The 20881-nt window shown below is 42.3% G+C and overlaps 1 protein-coding gene across 1 annotated transcript; it reads right to left on the reverse strand.

Moving 5' to 3' along the window:
- Nucleotides 1–6525: 6525 nt before the first annotated feature.
- On the reverse strand, nt 6526–14837 carry LOC308314512 (muscarinic acetylcholine receptor M2-like; the record flags this gene model as incomplete). Its single annotated transcript, XM_080762143.1, has 4 exons — nt 14767–14837; nt 8541–8783; nt 7153–8088; nt 6526–6837 (listed from the first exon to the last, which is right to left on the reverse strand). The coding sequence occupies exons 2-4, from the start codon at nt 8712–8714 to the stop codon at nt 6526–6528; spliced, it is 1422 nt and encodes a 473-aa protein (XP_080618269.1). The 5' UTR covers nt 8715–8783; nt 14767–14837.
- Nucleotides 14838–20881: the final 6044 nt, after the last annotated feature.

The following is a 20881-nucleotide window of genomic DNA, read 5'->3' on the forward strand; positions in this document are numbered from 1 at the left end:
TACAGTATAGGCTACACCTTTGTTATAAAACTTTTCCAAACAACATTAATATTCAGATGGGCAGTAAACGTTTCTAAACAATCTTTGACCTCAAAATTGTTTTGTTTTTTTAAACATTGAAATACTAGTTAATTCCACTAGGAGGTGTAGTATTATCACACAGCTGAGGTGGTGGTACTGGTGGTAGGGGGTGGGGGGCAGCGTTTGAAGCCAGAAAGGTCCTCTTTTCTCTGTGGGTGAGGTGAAAGATGCAGATAAAACTGTTCCTGGGTGTGGCTAGAGCACATTTCACCTGGGAGGGTGTGGGGGGGCGGAGCAGTAGCTTGGGGTGCTGCCAGGTGATGACAAAGATGAGGACAGAGGCGTGTATCCCTCACCTCCTGCATCCTGCCCATGGGCTGAACATGACTGATCTGCCCATGGTAACATGGCCCTGAAACAGTAGCTGTTTACTTTCATGCCTGGCTAACCCTGCAGCACAAACATGCTGTGACATTCAAGCCGGAACAATTGTGACCATATATATTGTGCTGAACACGGCATAACAAATAAGTTGTCAACTTTACATAGTGAATGCCATGCTAATAATAGGTAATAGGTTCCAATGTACAAGGTTGTAGATCTGCAAAAGGTATCACAAAAAAGTAACAAAAGACACCCACATCCTGTCCTGAGGCTGTTATAGGCTGGGTGCTGCAGTGCTGGATCAAAACTTCAATATAAGGTAACAATAAAATCCACACACCAGAATGATGCTCCCCTCGTGGGTCTTTTTTCCCCTTTAGACATAAGGTCTGAGGAAGAGTCTCCCGGCTTGAAACATCACCATAAAAATGACCCATGAGGGGAGCATCATTCTGGTGTGGTGTGTGGATTTTATTGTTACCTAAGGTTGTAGTTCTTACATCAGTTTGATGACCACATCCTCCGCCCACAACTGCTGTTGGATGATGAGGTCATACTGCTGCTATGATACATGGTAAATGGTGCATTTATATAGCGCTTTTATCCAAAACGCATTTAAAAAATGTGCATGCTGAAATAAAAGCCTTGTTCTTGTATTCATAAAAAATCTATACAATTTGAAATCTTGTTTGAAATGTGTAAACCTGCCTACAGATGATGTCACTGGTACAGTAGATTTCTGAACTGTCCAGAGCCCTCCTCTAGATTCTTCCAGGAAATAAAACGTTTCCGAGGCTATCCTCTAGATAGAAATGGTGCAATCTTATAAAGAGCATTAATGAGGCGAGAACCAATTATATGAAGATGAGTTAAATGGGTGAAGTGGTCCTTTAAAACTTAATAGACCTTTTGGTATACCTCTGACTCACTAGCAGCTTCCTGGCTTTGAGGCCTCTCATATACTCACTTTTTGCAACATAACATCTTTTTTTTCCCACACCGACCATACCAAAACTCTGAAATATAACACCCCATATGTAGCATCATGCAGCAATGACTCAAGGTGTGTCACACAACAGAGAACTGATTGCATTTGCATTAACATGCATACTGTATTTGGCAAAATCTTTGCAACCTGTTTTGCTAACATAGATTATGCATCTACTGTATTAGTCACACCGGTCTATTTAATATGTTTTCCAAGAAAAGATAAATCCACAGCACTGTTCTGTTCAGTAACCTCATGACTGACACCTATGCGTTTTGGCATTAACCAAAACCCTTCATCAAGGTGTGACTCTAGTCTGTGTTCATTTTCAAGCATGCCCTGTCTACTGGAATGTTGAGCTGTTATTACACATATCACATATTGTAAAACATCTTTGGTGGGACTTGGTCATGTTTACAATCGCTGTGGTAGCAACAAATTCTGCACCAACCATGTACGAATTCTGCCCCAACCATGTCATGTAAAGTTTTTGTGAAACTTTTGATTATTGTTTTTTTTTCTTTTCAAAATCTTTTAATTTAGGTTTTATAACAGAAGCCCAAGGGCAAGTATGAATGTCATCAAGTCACAGGTTCTTAGAAAAATAAATAAAAATAAAACATCAGATTTTACACAAGAGTACAGCCTTCAGTGGTCAAGTGTAGTCGGTTACATATAAGGAATAGGTTAGACCACTCTTAAGTATCAGTGACTCAGAGGAAAACAAACATAAATCTCAGATCATAGGGCAGACAACATCATCATCATCATCATTTTTCGACCGCGGTCAAGATCATGGATTTCACAATGCCATGCCAGACTTTCCGGTCCTTCATTGCCATCCCCAGTTCCTGCTTACTGATGCATGTGTCCCTAGCTATGACATCAGGGAACGTCAGTTTTCTACCTCTGGTCTGCTTTGAGGCAGGACTCCAGAGAAGAAGGGAAGATATAATCTCATTGTCAGCTCTGTACAGTTTGCCGGCCACTTTGAAAATGCCTTGCTGGCATTCTCCAAGGCCCCATTTCTATGTATTATTGTTGTTGATTATGTTCTTCGTATGTCAGTTGATACTATCAATGATAAGGGCTACCAACTACTAAACCCTAGGACATCATGTTTATCAGTCAATCATTGGAATACGCTCAGGCTCTCCTACAGTCTCTTGAGCAGACCTCCAACTGTGTTGGTCTTTATCTGAACAAGACGAAAACTGAATACGTAAATATATCCTGTTTTAGAGGAACAACACTCCTCTAAAACAGGTTGATGACTACAAGTATTTGGGTTCATATATATCTTCTTCCCAAAAGGACTTTCAAACTAGGAAGGGTATGGCCTGGTCAGCCTGCAATGACGTAAGATCTGGTCATCTCAGCTTAGTAAGATGTTAAAAGGGCAGACATAATGAAAAGACTACTGTATGTTGTTGTGCAAAACATGCCCCTTCAAGACAATTTTTTCTCCCCTTCAAGTCCCAATTTATTAAAGCCAATTCCCAAGTCTGTCCTTGGAGCAGGTCTGACTCAGAACTCACAGAAAGATTTTGTAAAATTTAAGTTTAGTCATCAAACTTATTATAGCGATTATTATACTGTCAGTCTCAGCCTGGTCAGATGTCGTCCCCTGGCTATGGTGTGAGTGGAAGCAGACCAATGGAGAAAATAAATCGTTGACCAGTCCAGTAAGGATAAGAGAAAGTGACGCGCCGAGGACACAATTTGACTGCCACACGGTGAAGTGAGGTTCAAACAGTGACACTAATGTTTATTACATTTTCCGTGCATTATTATACAAAACAGTATCTCGAGGTTCAACCCCCCGACGAGTGGTCGTATGTGTTACGGCCCTATGTGGCCTTAGTGTTGTTGTGGTTGTGTTTAATCCACTGTCAGTGTTTTTCAGTGCTGCATGAGGACTGGAGGGTGGATTGGAGGAGTGGCTTAGTGTCTGGAGACACCTGGGCCTCATAGTTCAATCAACCAGCCACCAGTATAAAAGGCTGGGGAGAAGCTCCTCGTCAGTCTTGCCATCTGTCACCTGTGCTGCTGAACCCAATCTGTAACCTAGGTAGTGTCTGTAGGCTGTGTGCCTTACCTGCTGAGTTTGAGGTTTCTTTATTTACTGTGTGTTTAGAGAACAGACCAACCTAGGAAGCATTGCACACAAACCGCTGTCAATATATCCCAAACCCTTTTCCTGTGTAAAAGAAGGGAAGCTGTATATGGTAAGGGTGTGCTGCTATTTATTTTTGGTGCCCCAGTTTTGACCCATTGTTTAACGTTTAGTTAGGGAGCCTAGATTGTACTTTTCTTTTTGGTGTAGTTTAGGATTGTTTCTTTTCTAGGTAGGGTTGGGGGGTTTTGTTTGTTGTTTTTAGCATTGGCCACCCTGAAGCTATATATATGCATGCTTGCCCTGTTGATGTGAACATCGTGGAGTTTTCTTTCAATAAACGTACACCTTTTTGCCTGAATTGGTTTGTGATCCTTGACAGCCACAACATATATTACTCCTTTGGAGCCAAGACCCCATATAGGGTCAAAGGTCGTAATAGTATGTCACATGGGTATTTCTGAGAATACATAAGATTGACAAAATGTACAATTTCTGTGGTTTAAAGTTCGTTAGGCCTCAGTGAGGGTGAGATGAAGGCCAAAAGGTGGGAAAGACTTCTGTCCCCTCTATGGCAGGCAGGACGCACGGGCCCCCTTCATTGGAACGGAACGGAGCAACCTGAAAAGATATCTATGCACGTTGCCTGCGCTCTCATAAACAACACCTAATAAACCTGATACTAATAGATTCTGTCAAGATTAAGAAGGTCTAAGACATACAGGATACTGTGTTTGCGTATCATCATATTTCAGGGTATCCCAAGAATTGGTGCAATACAGTAAAGTACAGTATGCATGGCATGCTATTGGTCACGTAACCATGAGCTGACATTTAGCTGACATTGATCTTGACATCTATGCATGGTTATGCAAAATCATAACACTTATGTTGTGTGAGATTTAGCCCACAATCGGACCAATTCATTACTCATTCACTAAACAAATAATTAGTATCTGCATTTCCTGACATGAAACATGAATTGACACAGGTTTCACATTCTTACATTATTTATTTTTTACAGAAAACATGGATACAGAAGATAGAGGGAAGAGGATTATGCATTCCGTCACATTTGGCATTATTACCGCTATCATATTATCTTAAAGGGTGAGTATATTCGACCAAACGGTAATGTACACACGCACAGACGCACACGAGAACATACACAGACACACACAGACACACACACACACACACACACACACGCACGCGCGCGCGCGCGCGCGCGCACACACACACACACACACACACACACACACACACACACACAGACACACTCACAGATGCATATATTTACACCAAGCTCTATTTACAATTTTACAGTAATGATTTTCATAGCTGCCAACAACTCTTTGTGTGAGTGTTCACTGTTCAAACACAACCTTTCCATCCCTTTCAAAATGTTTTAACCACTTTCAACCTGTCCCTATTTTGGCCATGTCATATACAGGCAAACATTTTCTTTTATACTATAACATTTTATCCCACGATTTTTCAACCCATTTTTTCACCCAGTGTCAATTATCTAATGTAATCCTGGGCGCTACACTTCCTCTGCCAACCTGGGGAGGGCAGCGGACTGACCTCATGTTTCCTTCTATGCATGAGGAGTCCAAGGTGCTTCTTTTCACCGACAGGGGGGAGTTTCCCCGGCCGGACGTATCGCGTGGAAGGAACACGTTATTCCGACCAGTTCATTTCCGTCAGGCTGGCCAGGGGGAGGTAGTTTAGAGACCAGGATTACTGCATGTTTTTGTGAGGGTACCCTAGGGGACACGGGAGAACATGCAAACTCCACACAGAAAGGCCCTTTCGCCAACCCCGCCTTGGGTATGGCAAACATTTTTTAAACAATTTTTTTAAAATGTCAAAAAGTTCCTAAACTTTTCCCAAATCTTCAAAAATAGCAGTTCTATAAGCTCAGTAGCTCACATTGTGTCACAATGCAACACGTTGTAAACTAGACTGGCCATGTTTGCTGTGTGATAGATAGGGTTTAAGTGGTTGCATTAAATCTTGTTCTCTTCTTAGTTGGCAGATATGATGATATGGATGATAATGGTATGATATGATATGGCTTATATGATGCATTGATGCATCATGTATAGACTCCTCCTTTTTATCCTATACATGCACTAAAATGTATTCACTTAGTAACTACTGTACATATACTGCATGTAATTAATGTACATTTGACAGTTAGTGCAAAAAACAGATTCAGCAGAGAATAAACCCAGAGTATTTACACTCTCAGAGTTAGTTTTACTTTGTAAACAATGTAGTATAAATGGTCTCGTGGGAGAAAGCAAAAAGAAGCACATTCTCTCAAAGGAAATCCCCTAAAGCCAGAAACACGTAGAGATACTCAATCCAGAGTCAAATATTCAGTGTATCCTATATATTAAAATTGGTTTAAGGGAGGGGCGCCCAGCCGGTGGGCAAAACCTCTCATGTCACATCATGTAACCATGACTCATCCATAACCATAACCCAATGCAGCTACACCCAAGTGTGTTGTCTAACCTCAATGCGTCCATCTATTGACAATACTGACAATATGGGCATACAGTATACTGATGACATCATGGATCTCTATATATGGGCATAAAAGGGACATGGACTGACAGATTCAGAGATCTCCATATGATATGTGGGCGTATCAGTCAGATCGGCGGTGCGACATAGGTGTGAGAGCCGCATAGCGGCCTGAACACCTCTAGTACAATATATAATTACATTACCACAAAAATGTGATTGTCTTAAATACTACGGAGCCAATATTTTACCCCGTCGATTGCGATGTCCCTAAACCTGTGAATGCTGTACATTATTTTATCCGCAAACATCTCAATTGACTGTGGTAAATCATTGAACCTGCACAAAGGGAATGAGCGGACCATGAGTACCTACTACCTAGTATATTTCAACTTTACAGCTCAAAACTGTACCTCACAGACCCACATTACCTGCAGCCAGTAATTATTATTATACAATGGTCTCCTGCTATTCGTCCTCACCGCGTCGAGCGTATGTTCTTGTACTGGCACAGGAGTAGCTGTTTGAAGGTGTTCTTGAACGTTGTGTTGCAGAGGGCGTAGCAGGCTGGGTTGATGGTGCTGTTGATGTAGCACAGCCAGTAGCCGATGGTCCAGAGGGACGGGGGAATGCACGTGGAGCAGAAGGTGTTGATGAGCACCATCACATTGTACGGTGTCCACGTGGCCACAAACGCCACCAGGATGGCCATGATGGTACGAGTCACCTTTCTCTCCCTGGAGGAACAGCCCTTCTTTTTGACTTTTGTCACCGGACTATTCTTCGTCACCTAGACAATGTAAGCAAATATGACACATCTTAATGCACCTTCAGTTCTTTTACACTTTGAAATTTTTTCTATCAAATATAGTTTTTATTTATTTATTGCTTTATTGCCTTAAAATGTATCATAGCTGGAAATAAGCGGTATATATTTTGTACATGCGCACACGCACGCACGCACACACACACACACACACACACACACACACACACACACACACACACACACACACACACACACACACACACACACAGTGCATAGTATATGGCAGTATACATTTCAATTTAGCAAAATGAAAAAAACATTATGAATTTCTGTCACCTTCAACAATGTTCTTGTGACCAGGTTTTGTCTCTCGGTGGCTGAAGTGTTGGTGTTTGGTGTGTTCTTGTTGGAGCCAGAACTTCTGGCCTTTTTCTTAGAGGAACGTTTTGTTTGGCTTGGCTTACTGCTGCCATTAAGCCTCGTCTGTGATAGGCCGGAGGGAGACGACATGACCTCCTCTTCTTTCTGATTGGATGACGAAGCGGGGATGCTGACCGTCATGGAGCTGTCATTGGTGGAGTTCTCCCCATCGATGATCTCCTCTTTGCAGGGGCCACCTCCGTTTTGCTGCATTTCACCATTGTTCTTGTCCTCCACCTCCTCTTCCTGCATCACCACATCGTCACTGCGCTGGCTCTCGCCCTTGTCTTGGCTCGGAGAAGGGCCTTCCCCCACACTGGTCCCGGAGTACTTCCTGCTGTCTCGTCTCACGCGGCTCCGGCTGGCCCTGGAGATGCGAAAGTAGAGGCCGATCATGATGGCCACCGGCAGGTAAAACGCAGCGATGGCGGTGCCAAATGTCACGGCCGCATTGGAGAAGAACTGGATGTAGCACTCCCCTTCCGCCACTGTTCTCCCACCCACGATGAACTGCCAGAACAAGATGGCGGGCGCCCACAGGATGAAGGACAGAATCCAGGCCCCGGCGATCATCAGACCCGCCATTTTGGTGCTGCGGCGCACAGGGTAGCTGAGCGGCTTGGTGACGCAGAAGTAGCGGTCGAAGCTGATGATGAGGAGGTTCATGACCGAGGCGTTGCTGACAACATAGTCGACGGCCAGCCACAGGTCACACACGACAGGACCTAAGGGCCAGTGGCCAATCACAATGTAGACGGTGTAGAGGTTCATGGAACACAGGCCGATGATTAGATCTGCACAGGCCAGGCTGAACAGGAAGTAGTTGTTGACGGTCTGTAAATTCCTGTTGACCTTGAGAAAGAAAACAGGGTGAATGTTATTGGATGCTAATAGAATGCAATGTGCATTTTTTTGCGATTTTACATGCACAATAAGCACAGAAGCCAGAAGCACTTTTGACATTCTCAGCTGTATGCATTAGTCAAGTGCCTTGTGCTTTTACATATATTATTATAATGTGGATACATGTGAATAATACACATTAAAATCCTCAGTGTTCATTTATCGATTTGTAACTCGGAGAGTGTGCAAATTTAACAGAACATTTGGTTACATTTGCGTTAAATGAAGGTTGTGTGTGGTTGTGTGTGTGTGTGTGTGTGTGTGTGTGTGTGTGTGTGTGTGTGTGTGTGTGTATGTGTGCGTATGTGCGCGTGTGCGTGCATGCGCGCGTGCGTGTGTGCACAAGTGTGCACAGGATTTCACTGTGTAGAGTAATCTATTATTTGAAAGAAAGTCCAAACCTTTATAGACACCATGACTAGGATGTTGCCAGTGATGGTGACCAGACTCAATGATCCAGCCACTAGAATAATGAAGACAATCTCCACAGTCGTGTAGGGACTTTCAGAGAAGAGGCTGCTGAGGAGGAAACTACTGCTACGGTTGGCAGGGTGGGATGTGTTGAGGACCTCCATTATTCTCTCTGGTATTGGGTATCCTCTTCAAAGAATGCTTCTGTCCAGACTCAATTCTGGGCAATCCAACTGGTAATGGAAAAGACAGAGAATGTACCATTTCATTACTGATCCTTGGGCATTAATCATAGACTGTAACATCTTGAGTGTTAAAGCTGTAACCTGTAACTGGGTCTCCTTGACTCTTTGCAAGAGACTGAGATGGAATTCTCGCTTGGCCTAGGCTCTGGGGAGATGTTGCGCTTGTGAAATTGTGGCAGAACTACAACCTGGTGTTGGGTGTCCTGTATACCCGACATTCTACATTACTCAGTGGAAGAGTAGTGAGACCACCTCCAACCACTGTAGATGTACTACTTATATTGCATTAACATACTCCACCATACACATTGGTTAAAATAAGTTACAGAGAAAGTACTGTATAGATGTATCCAAAATGGACCCTCACAGGTTCATGTAGTATACTCTCAGAGTTACAAGTGGATGAATTCAAACTGAAAAATGTTACTGTGTATGTGCATCCTCACTGTCAAGAGACGTTCTCTTTAAAGCACCCTCTGTAACATCCACAGTGCCTGCTAGTCATGCAGGTGCTTGAGGGAGTGTTTTCGCAGACTGTCTTTTGGCTCAGGTGTGGATGGACAGGTGAGAAATAAAGGCTCAGGCAGCTGCATTTAAAAATACGCACAGCATTGTCCCACATAATATCGGTATCATATTCCATAATATGAGATGAGAGGTTTCAAGTAATTTCACGTTTCAACATTGTGAATCTCTACACCTGTGGGTGCGATCTCACATAATACATCTCTGAAGTATGTTGGATTTACATATTGTGACCCCTGTTATGTACATCCTGCTATTTAGCTTGTTGTTCACTCTCATCGAATAAATTGACTTGTTCACACTGCAGCACGATACAGCAGTGTTTTTACATTGTCTTATGTTTATGTGCTGGGTTAGCCCTCTGGGTCTTTGGTGACCTGGAAGTCTTCACCCTGATAAAAATCTGACCTGACAGGTGGAGTAGGACCATGCAATGAGGCCACCTTCACCTCTACAGAGTTGATTTACATTTCCCTGCCTGCCGTGAAAGTCACAAAATGGCCTTGGAGCATATATCTAATCTGAGCTTGAAAGCCAATTCCAGAATGTCAAGTCGACGTCTTGATCCTGCAGGCATGGAGGAATCATTTCCTAACTATGCTACTTGACATGGAATAGGCAGCGCATGGTTTGAAAATTAGATTTGGATTTGGGCAGAGTGGAGTGTGCCTTTGCGTGCACGCATGTGTGCATGTTTTGTTTGCGGCAGATGTCCAGACCTTCATAGGAAGGCATGGTTTTAATGTCAAGACAGCACAGATTCTCTGGGGCTAAAGATGGTTTAACTGACTGCAACAATGGAGAAAGATATCTAATGTCTGCACTTTGAGAGATGACACTCTGATGACAAGGAATGAATGGCGCCTGTGGTTCTTGCCCTGCCTTACAAATGGTAATTGTTTCCATGGTTATGCAAAGTATACTTTTCTTTTGTTGCTTTATTCTTTCTCATACTTCGGGTATTAATATTTGCCTTTGGCAGCCGAACTTGTCCACCTTTGAACCCTGCGATATGTGTTAAAATGTGTGCATGCGTGTGTGGTGAGTGCAAGTGGGAGAGACAGAGAAAGAGATGGAGACTGGAGACAGAGATATAGGGGCCAAGAGGACTAATGAGATTGGCTAGATTTGTAGATTTGAATAATGCCCTTATAAATCACCTGCCTACAAAACTAACTAACAGCGCAGTCCTGGTACTTAGAATCTCAGCCAGTTAATTTGTGAACTAGATCAGTCGCAATGTGTGACAGGAAACATGCTCTTCTCTATACTGTAATACTAACTAAGACTGCATGGGTGCAACAACAAAATACTCAATAAGCCAAGTTAAGGGCAGATCTTCCAATAATCACATTTTTAAATATCGTTTCAGGCCAAAGATCCTCCCCAACTTTCTGTTTGTGCAAGATGACCTAATATCATTATTGGGACTGCTGTCCTGACATAGATCATCGAGGTACAAAATTGCGATCTTGTCTATTATTACACACACAAAATCAATCAAACGATTCTCCACTGAGGACCTACAGTATAATCCCTGTCATCTCTCCTCTCTTCTCACACTGTTATGTCTTATCAATCAAAGGATTCTCCACTGAGGACCTATAATCCCTGTCATCTCCCCCCTCTTCTCACACTGTTATGTCTTATCTGAACATGCCATAACAACAATCTTCAAAGAATATCTCAGAGATGTCAGAAACAGGCTCCTGTACAAACGTACGGCATGCAGCAATGTGGCCATGGTTGATCAGAAAATCGATGTAAAAGACCATGATGGCTGCTAAAGCCCTGTAAGTGACTCCATTAGCCTTCATGATAGCATCATATGTACCTGAGATGAGCTTCCTTCCTGCTCTTACAAGCAGTTTAAACTTCATTACAGTGAGAAATAACTCTATCTCTCTTTCATCAAAGACCCATTCTGGGCCTTTTGCTGTCATAATAAAGACTTAAGTGCGCGTGTGTGTGTGTGTGTGTGTGTGTGTGTGTGTGTGTGTGTGTGTGTGTGTGTGTGTGTGTGTGTGTGTGTGTGTGTGTGCGTGTGTGCGTGCGTGCGTGTGTGCGTGCGTGCGTGCGTGCGTGCGTGCGTGCGTGCGTGCGTGCGTGCGTGCGTGCGTGCGTGCGTGCGTGCGTGTGCACGGGCAGGCGCCCGAGAGGCATCCTAACCAGATGCCCAAACCACCTGAGCTGACTCCTTTCCAGGCGAAGGAGCAGCGGTTCTACTCCGAGTCTCTCGTGTGACTGAACTTCTCACATAATTCACATTCAAAACAGATAGCAGGACAGTACTGTGTCTGCAACCCGTTGCTTACTTGCCTACCCAGGTTATGTCCTCTCAGCCACTAAAATAGGAATAATGCAGTGGCACCAGAACACATGAACGAGCTGAATTATTCTGGATGCAAATACCTTCATTTCAGAACATGTGATGTGGTTTATAGCGGAGCTGGCAACAAACAGGACATCAGTACACAGTAAAAAACACACATCCTCAGTGTTCATTTATCCTTTTTTAACTGCTATTTGGTTACATTTGTACAGTTAAATTAACACTGAGGATTTTACTGAGTAACTGCTCATAAGCTCCTCCTCTCTTTTTCACTTTACACCAATAAGATCTCCATTACTGACCTCCATAATTGTTATTCGGAGCTACTGGAGACAGTCAAAGAGGCAAACAGTATTTCCTTGACAGGCACAGTAATTAGATCCAACAGATGCTCTTTGCAACAGCTGTGCCGGTAATATGCTTCTACAGTGTACTCATCTTGTGCGACTGTTTTTTTTTAAAGTCTGTATGCCCACAGTTTGGGCTGTTCTCAGCCAACTTTAACACTTTGACAGATTTATGATATGAACACACAGTGTAATACATCACAGTTCTTTCATTATATTGTCAGATAAATCGATTTTCCGATGATTTTCTGATGGGATTATCCCTGCTCTGTTAGCTGTGGAATGACAGACAACGACTCCAAACCCCCAGTGCCGTGTCATCACTATGAACGTTTAGTATGGATTGAATAAAACTAGGGCAGTGCAATATATTGATATTATGTCAATATTGTGACATGAGACTAGATATTGTCTGGGATTTGGGAATGATAGTATTGTTATATGGTGTTGTCTTTTCCTGGCTGCATTTCAGTAACGTAGTCATTATATTGGCATGACAGATGATTAGGCCTACGGCAAAACGCCTAATAATAATAATAATCTTTATTGTCCCGAAGGATATTTGTCTTCACAATCTGTTCAACACCCACATCAAAAACAACACAGAGGTCCCCACTGTGTTCTGTGTACAGAACCATAATTATGCAAATATTTGTGAAAGCACCAATAGTCACCCCCACACTATTGTCATAATATTAATATTGAGGTATTTGATCAACGTTATTGTGATATTTGATTTTATCCATAACAATAGGCCCAGCCATGAAACCTTTATAAAAAAGCCTAGACATAATGTACTATATAGATATACACTGTATGCATTTCAATAGACTTTCGATAGACTCAGACCTCTGCTCTACACTACCCTCTACTACTATTTCACCAGTCAAGTATATTTACCACTGACCTGTCATGATTTCAGTAGAGACTGTCCTGAACTCTGGAGTGGGAAATTTCACATGGCCCTGAGCTTTGGCCTGGCATGGCAGTGTAATGGAGTGGAGTGGTGAAAGCCTCTGACTGCATGCAGCGCACATTGCTACAGAGAGGCCAGAAACAACCTAGGGCTACTCCAAACTATACCATGCTCTGCGAGGGAGGAGGAAAGGGAATGAGGGGGAGAGAAAATGACACGCTGGAACAGTGAGACCAGAGCAAGAAAGAGTTATCGCTGTGAAGCAAGGAAGGCGAAGGAAACGAGAAGACATTAAGCACTGAGAACAAGATGGAAGAGATGAAATGAATGAAAATGAAATAAAGGAACTCTGGGTGGAGGGAAAAGGAAACTGGAGTGGCACAAGCAGAGAGAGTCCATCTCAGAGGACACCCTGGAATGAGTAGGAGAGTTAATGAGTAAAGATTAGGGGAGCCTAACTTGATTTACCATGTGCTTATTTCAGGGAGGAGGAGCCTGCCCTGACTGATCTAATTCTCCTCTAAAATACAAACAGGCTGTAATCAAGGGGGGATTCCAAGGGAGCAAGGAGACAGGGGAATCCAGGCTTGTGCTCTGACTCTGATGGCTGGTTGGTTACAGATGATATTCTCAGTATACACAACTGTTTCCCAAACAGTGGGACGGGACCTATTTGTGGGTTGTGGACACATTTGTATCTGTCCCTTTATTTTTTGTTTCCCACATTTTGTTTTTTATTTATATTATTTCAAATGTTTAAGAACTAGTGAAGATAGTCAATCTACAAGCTTGTTTTGAGCTTGTAGATCTGCTGTTTTGGGTCCCGGGGAGACATCAAATCTCTCTTTTGGGTCACGGACTAAAAAGTTTGGGAACCACTGCTCTACACAGACATGTAATGGAGACAGTGTAATACGCATGCCAGCCTTAGTGAAATGAAGGGTGAGTGACATAGACAATATCAAATGAGTTTTGGGAAAATTTGTTCCTCAGGGGACTGAAGTTGGACGTACTGTAGGCCTAGGTATCATTCTGTCGTCATTTGAATTGCCACTCAAGAGTCATTGTAGGCTGTGGTGAAAGGCAAGACATGATTCCAAAACGGTCCACCCCTCGGCAATTTGTGTGTCAACAGTACACTATAATGTAACCAAATAGGCTACTATAGCAGTGTGCAACACAGACAGCATTATACACAACCAATAAATTCCCTGATCTGCCATGCCTATAGCGTGTAGGCCTACCAACTGCTACCTGTAAATATTTTCCATGACTCCAGGCAGGGTTCGAACCCACAACCTTCCGCATGAAAGGCATATGCTCTAACTATAGTAACCACTACACTAGGGAAATAAATAAATAAAATCAAATAAAGAAAAATAAAGGGGAATACGGTCTTAAGTAATGTAAAGTATAGCCAACATGATTGAATATTTCACATTTAAGGACTAATATTTCTATAGGCTTTAGTTGCTAGACATTGCTACAAAACCCGTATATCCAATCATTTTGGGCATAAACAAAAAGTTGAAGGGTCAATTTAAGTCTGATAATGATGTAGGGTTTTCTGTGAATGTTCAAATGATGTATAGCCTACTTTACATTATCATTTTTCTGATATTCTATTTTATTTTATTTTTTACATTTTGGACAAAATAGCTATTTATTTCCTTAGTGCCAAATCTTGTTATCCGTTTGGCCTATTAATTACATAATGATAGCTATTCAATGGGAGGAAACAAATAAGTACTTGTTTTCTTTCTTTCTTTTTTCAAAAGTGCCAAGTTACGGAATATTTCTAGGCGGGGTTTGGTTCAAACCGGTAGAGTAGCGACGAGGGAGCTTACTTACCAGATTCGTTCCGCACAGCAGTAAAGGAGGTGATCGTCAGCTCCGTCCATGTTACTCTGACGGCTTTCGATGTATTGTAGGCTACTAGGCTACTGCTCCATTAGTAGCAGAAAGTAACTGGTCTGAGCGATGCCCCTCCTCTGTCAAGAGCATGTGTGCGTGCGCCTGTACGTGCGTGGTGAGTGATTGAGCAAGCACGGAGAGAGAGAGAGAGAGAGAGAGAGAGAGAGAGAGAGAGAGAGAGAGAGAGAGAGAGAGAGAGAGAGAGAGAGAGAGAGAGAGAGAGAGAGTTGTTAGACGGATTTATGAGTGTTGTATTCCTTCGGCTAGATTTGTAGATTTGAATAATGCCCTCCTGTGTCGCCTACCGTACCCTATCTTATTCTACCCTTTAGACATTTGAGACCAGATTTATATATAGCCTTGCATAAGTTGCATTAAGAGAGCCACAGTCAATGGTTGGTTCAGCACCATGGAGAGCACTCCCATCCCCATCACCACTGTTACCACTGACTGGTCCCACTCCCATCCCCATCACCACTGACTGGTACCACTGACTGGTCCCACTCCCATCCCCATCACCACTGACTGGTACCACTGACTGGTCCCACTCCCATCCCCATCACCACTGACTGGTACCACTGACTGGTCCCACTCCCATCCCCATCACCACTGACTGGTACCACTGATTGGTCCCACTCCCATCCCCATCACCACTGACTGGTACCACTGACTGGTCCCACTCCCATCCCCATCACCACTGTTACCACTGACTGGTCCCACTCCCATCCCCATCACCACTGTTACCACTGACTGGTCCCACTCCCATCCCCATCACCACTGTTACCACTGACTGGTCCCACTCCCATCCCCATCACCACTGTTACCACTGACTGGTCCCACTCCCATCCCCATCACCACTGACTGGTACCACTGACTGGTCCCACTCCCATCCCCATCACCACTGTTACCACTGACTGGTCCCACTCCCATCCCCATCACCACTGTTACCACTGACTGGTCCCACTCCCATCCCCATCACCACTGACTGGTACCACTGACTGGTCCCACTCCCATCCCCATCACCACTGACTGGTACCACTGACTGGTCCCACTCCCATCTCCATCACCACTGGTACCACTGACTGGTCCCACTCCCATCCCCATCACCACTGACTGGTACCACTGACTGGTCCCACTCCCATCCCCATCACCACTGACTGGTACCACTGACTGGTCCCACTCCCATCCCCATCACCACTGACTGGTACCACTGACTGGTCCCACTCCCATATCCATCACCACTGACTGGTACCACTGACTGGTGGTAGTAGATACTCACAACAAAAGTTTTGATATTCTCAAAACACTGGAAGGTGTGGTTACAGTGGTTATATATCTGATGATTTAGACAATATTCACCACTTGCAACCTGGTGTCCCTATTTTGGGCAGATTGTCAAAGATAAAACAAAAATCAAAAGTTCTCAAAGAAAAGAGATTTACTTTACAAAAAAGGCAAAAAATAGCAGATGCTTGTACTTGTAGATTTACTATTTTCGTTGTATGACAAAGTATTATATGTCAAACGGTTACTTGATAAATCACTACAAACACAACAAAAGAGGATAGCCTATAGTTATTCTGTTAACCTTTACGACTCTGTTGTTTTGACCTTTTCACCAAACTGATGATGACGCACTCTTCCCCACTTGGTGGATGACCTTACTTTGATGGAATTACAACAGAGAATAATGGCCCCTTTCCTGAAACAATTACAAACAACATACATCAAACTGACCAAACATGGTCTAGAAAATACGAGATGGTTTATTGCTCTTATTTTGCTCTGGTAAAATTTGTCTGTGATTTATTGACCTATTGCATGGGTAACATGTGCGCCATGTTGGTCTATATATTAAACTGAAAGAAGCTGTGTCCTCTGGATGAAGGAAAATTGTGATTAATGTCAATGTGCAACTACTTAACATTTGAGCGAGGGTTACTATTACACAGTAGATAATTGTACTAGTGTATCCATGTCTGTAATGATCATGTCTGCCGTTTTCCCATTCGTTCTGACCACGTGAAACCGATACTGTATCTCGACTCCACGTGTATCCGTATGGATTCTTGGTTCTCTGAGGCCCCAATTGGTACAACTTTATTTTACGGAAATTCTTTGCAATTGAACTCAAATGAATGAGAGCATCCCCAACAGGCTTCATAGAGAGTATCACTCAAACTGAGTCTTAACACATGGACTGTGGTCCATGTGTAGGTCACATTATACTTACTAGTACAACCTGCTAACTTGCATTGCAGGGTGAGAACTGCACTCACAAGAATCAATAACAGGCAGACAGATATATTTGTGTCATTATAACCAGGTTAGCAGTTCCGTCGGTTCCACACCATCCTACGTAGGACCAGAAGGGGTATCAATGTGTGTGGGCATGTTATGAATTGTTTCACAGTTACAAATAAATTGTACTTCATGCTATTTATTGTGGTTTATTGTGTGTTTACAGTGGTCCTGAAACGTTTTCACGTCAAATGAACGTTTTTTTCTAAGATAGCAGGAACAATGTAATTAAATTGGATTAAATGGAAACATCATCAAGCTAACTGAGATGTCACTTATGAATATGAAACTCCACTTTAGCATTGGCCACTGGCAAAAGTGTTGACTTGGTATGTGTGCATGTTCATTGTGCAGGGAATGTTGCACTCTATCTACCTACATGTGTGGGGAGGCAAAGGCGTCAGTGCCAGAGCACCATTCTATGGTTATGTGTATCAGTCTGGCCTCCGCTGAAAAGCCGAACATAGACAGTGTCCACAGCATGTCCATTCAAGGAATAAAATGAATGTCTTTTTCAGAGGTGAATGGGACACTCATCAACCGTAAAGGCTACACTGCTTCAGGGCACATGTTCTATATTACAGAAAACCATGAGTGATAATAAAAGCCATCACCCCACATCCTGGCCCCTTCTCTCTCTCTTTCTCTTTCTCTCTCTCTCTTTCTCTCTCTCCCTCTCTCTCTCTCTCTCTCTCTCTCTCTCTTTCACTCTCTCTCTCTCTCTCTCTCTCTCTCTCTCTGTCGTCATTCACTTCTAGTTCTTATCATCTGTTTTGCTAACTTGCTCAACATCCTCACTTACTGTAACACAAGTTTGCATGTACTATAGTACTATACTTGCCCAAATATTTTGGACAGTTTTTTCAATTACTTTTATTCAAAATGTGACACCATGCAACATGATGTGAGCTTGTAGATCTATGGTATTCTATTTTAGTTGGTTAATTCACATACCTAATGTAAACATATAATCTATTTCTGTACATTATATACAAGGAAAACAAAAACTGTGAACAGCAATGCTTTCTACACTTCATTATATGAAGCAACGCCTTAAGGTGCCAAGGAAATTAGGTCATCCAGTTTGAACCAGAGCAGATGCTTGAATGTACAGTACAGGGGCCACACACAAGCAAGCCTCATACTTTACAGATTGTTAACACACAAGAATCTAACATTTGGTACAATTTGCACAACCTTCATTTCATGTACCTAATCGCTCAACACAATTTGCACTACTTCACACTCCCTTTCTGCATTAGACTCTGACTTTCCAGCTTTACACTCTGATGTCAATTACACATCACCTTGTTGTTCAAACACTACACATGATGTTCAGTTGATGCACACACTTCTCATGTAAAATCTGAAACACACAAATATTCAAATCTCTAAACATTCAGGTCTTTTGAGTAATTTGCTGTCTGGGACAATGTGAGCTTCCACTGGGCTGCACAAGTCAAGTGCGTTGAGGAGTTATTTTCAGCTTGGAGGTAAATGAATGGAACTGAGCCGAGTCCACTGCTCCAGGCCATGGAGGAGGCTTGTTGTAATGTAAATTCCCTAGCTAACAGTTTTCACTGTCTTTTAATGTTTTTTAGCTTCTAGTGATTATTTATTTTTTCTAATAAAGTTGTTTTTATTTGTGTTGTTATCTCTGTAAAGACCCCCCATGTAAAGCGTCTTTGGGTACTCAGAAAAGCGCTATATAAGTTTGAGATATTATTATTATTAAATTCTACAGTAAAAATGAAATAAAACTGTTTTGGCTGCTTATTTGTCTGCTGTTTTATGTTTGACTATGAAAAGGGTATGCCTACACTTAGTCATTTTACAAAATGAGAAATGGCTCATTCTCCAGAGTAATACAGTAATACAGTAAGAGATTTGATAGCAAAACGTCATCATGCAAAAGGGTTTAGCATTTTGTGTGTGATGTTTTCAGTTTTGTGTGTGCTGTTTTGAAAAAGCTGTTTTGAGAAACGTGATAACAATTACAAAAACATTTACTGTAGACTACCAACCAGGCAGCAGAGCATTTTCTACCATTTACTTTGAGAAAAACTGGAAGAGTTTGGAAAGGAAATATGATTTGGTTGACTGTTGTTCAGTGATTGCCAAAGGAAAACGAGTACATGTAATCTGGAACATGGAATGTGCTGATACTTGTCATCCATGCCAAAGTGAAAGACAATACTGCACTTTACATGTTGAATATCAATTGTGTTGGATATTATAGAAAATCAATTGAGGAAAAGGAAGGACAGTCAGAGAGAAAAGGGGTGAGGGGTGGAAGGGGGTGGACTGCACCAGTTTAAGCATAAGAAACAATATTAGGTTTTCTTTTGCTCAGGTTAGTTTTTATCTATTTTTCTGTTATATGAGTAATTGCTAACTTAGACTTTGCTGCTTGACAAACTTATGCCTTCCTTTAGAACTAGTCCCTAGTTCACCAAAACAGATGGTGGAGACGAGTTGATATTACATGTACATCAATATGACTCAAAATGTGTTCTAAAAATATCCCCTAAAGATTAACCTCATTGATTTTCTTTTTCTTGGTTTCCTAGTCAAATAAATTGTGATAACCACATCAACTTTTGCGTCCCTATTCTGGTCATGCCATAATAGCAGATCTACAAGCTCTCAACATCCCCACATCATTGTGATGAATTGTGACCTTGTAATTAGCTATAGCGAAGATATTCATATTAATGCACAACTCAAAGAGATTTCATAGAGCCTGCTTTTGCTTCTGGTATTATTTGATATAACATAACATTGCCTAACAGAGGTTCCTTTTTATTCCAGGGAATCCCCAAACATAAAACCACTATGTACTCCTTTTTGTCACCCCATTTTGCACTCTCTGTGTGTGTGTGTGTGTGTGTGTGTGTGTGTGTGTGTGTGTGTGTGTGTGTGTGTGTGTGTGTGTGTGTGTGTGTGTGTGTGTGTGTGTGTGTGTGTGTGTGTGTGTGTGTGTGGGTGTGTGTGGGGGTGTGTGTGTGTGTGTGTGTGTGTGTGTGTGTGTGTGTGTGTGTGTGCGCGTGCAGAGAGGAGGACAACAACATGAGGGCAAAAATACAATAATGTGAGTCAGACTGTGTCCACAGAGAGGGTGTTTTAATACTTATGGAGTCAGCTCAGCACCTCCCTTGTTGACTGTTCTTAAATGCTTGGCCAGAGTGAGATCAACCTTATCACCTTATCACTGAGTTAGGGGAGAAACATATAGAGTGAGAGAATGAAAGAGAAAACAGTGCAGAAAAATAGAGTGAAATCTATGAGACGAATTAAAGACATGTGTTATATTTAGCTTACAGTATGGTTAATTTACCATCTTCTGCCATCGATGGATAAAATCTGGATGATTTATACCCATGACAATCTACACTTTTTGTCCTCCTGTTTAAGATCCCAGCAGTTTTGCCAAAGCCTACTACTAGTTCTTGTCTCCCACTGGTGAGACAAGAACTAGTGACACTGCTGCCATCTAGTGGATAAACTCTAAGGCAGGGATACTCAAATAGATTTACCTGTGGGCCACATTACAAAAATGGCAAGGGGCCAGGGGCCAGTAGATAAAATTACGACATTAATGATACTTGATAACTTCTCTCTTTCAATTGCTTTATTTTCGCAAAATGTATCAAAGTACAATGTGCATACACACAATATGTAAATAAATAAATGTGTTACATTTTCTTGCATAAACACAAAGAGCTGTTTCCATAACTGCACAAATTATTGC

Source organism: Protomyctophum bolini (genome assembly GCF_963924005.1).
Source record: "Protomyctophum bolini genome assembly, chromosome: 4".
Taxonomy (NCBI): domain Eukaryota; kingdom Metazoa; phylum Chordata; class Actinopteri; order Myctophiformes; family Myctophidae; genus Protomyctophum; species Protomyctophum bolini.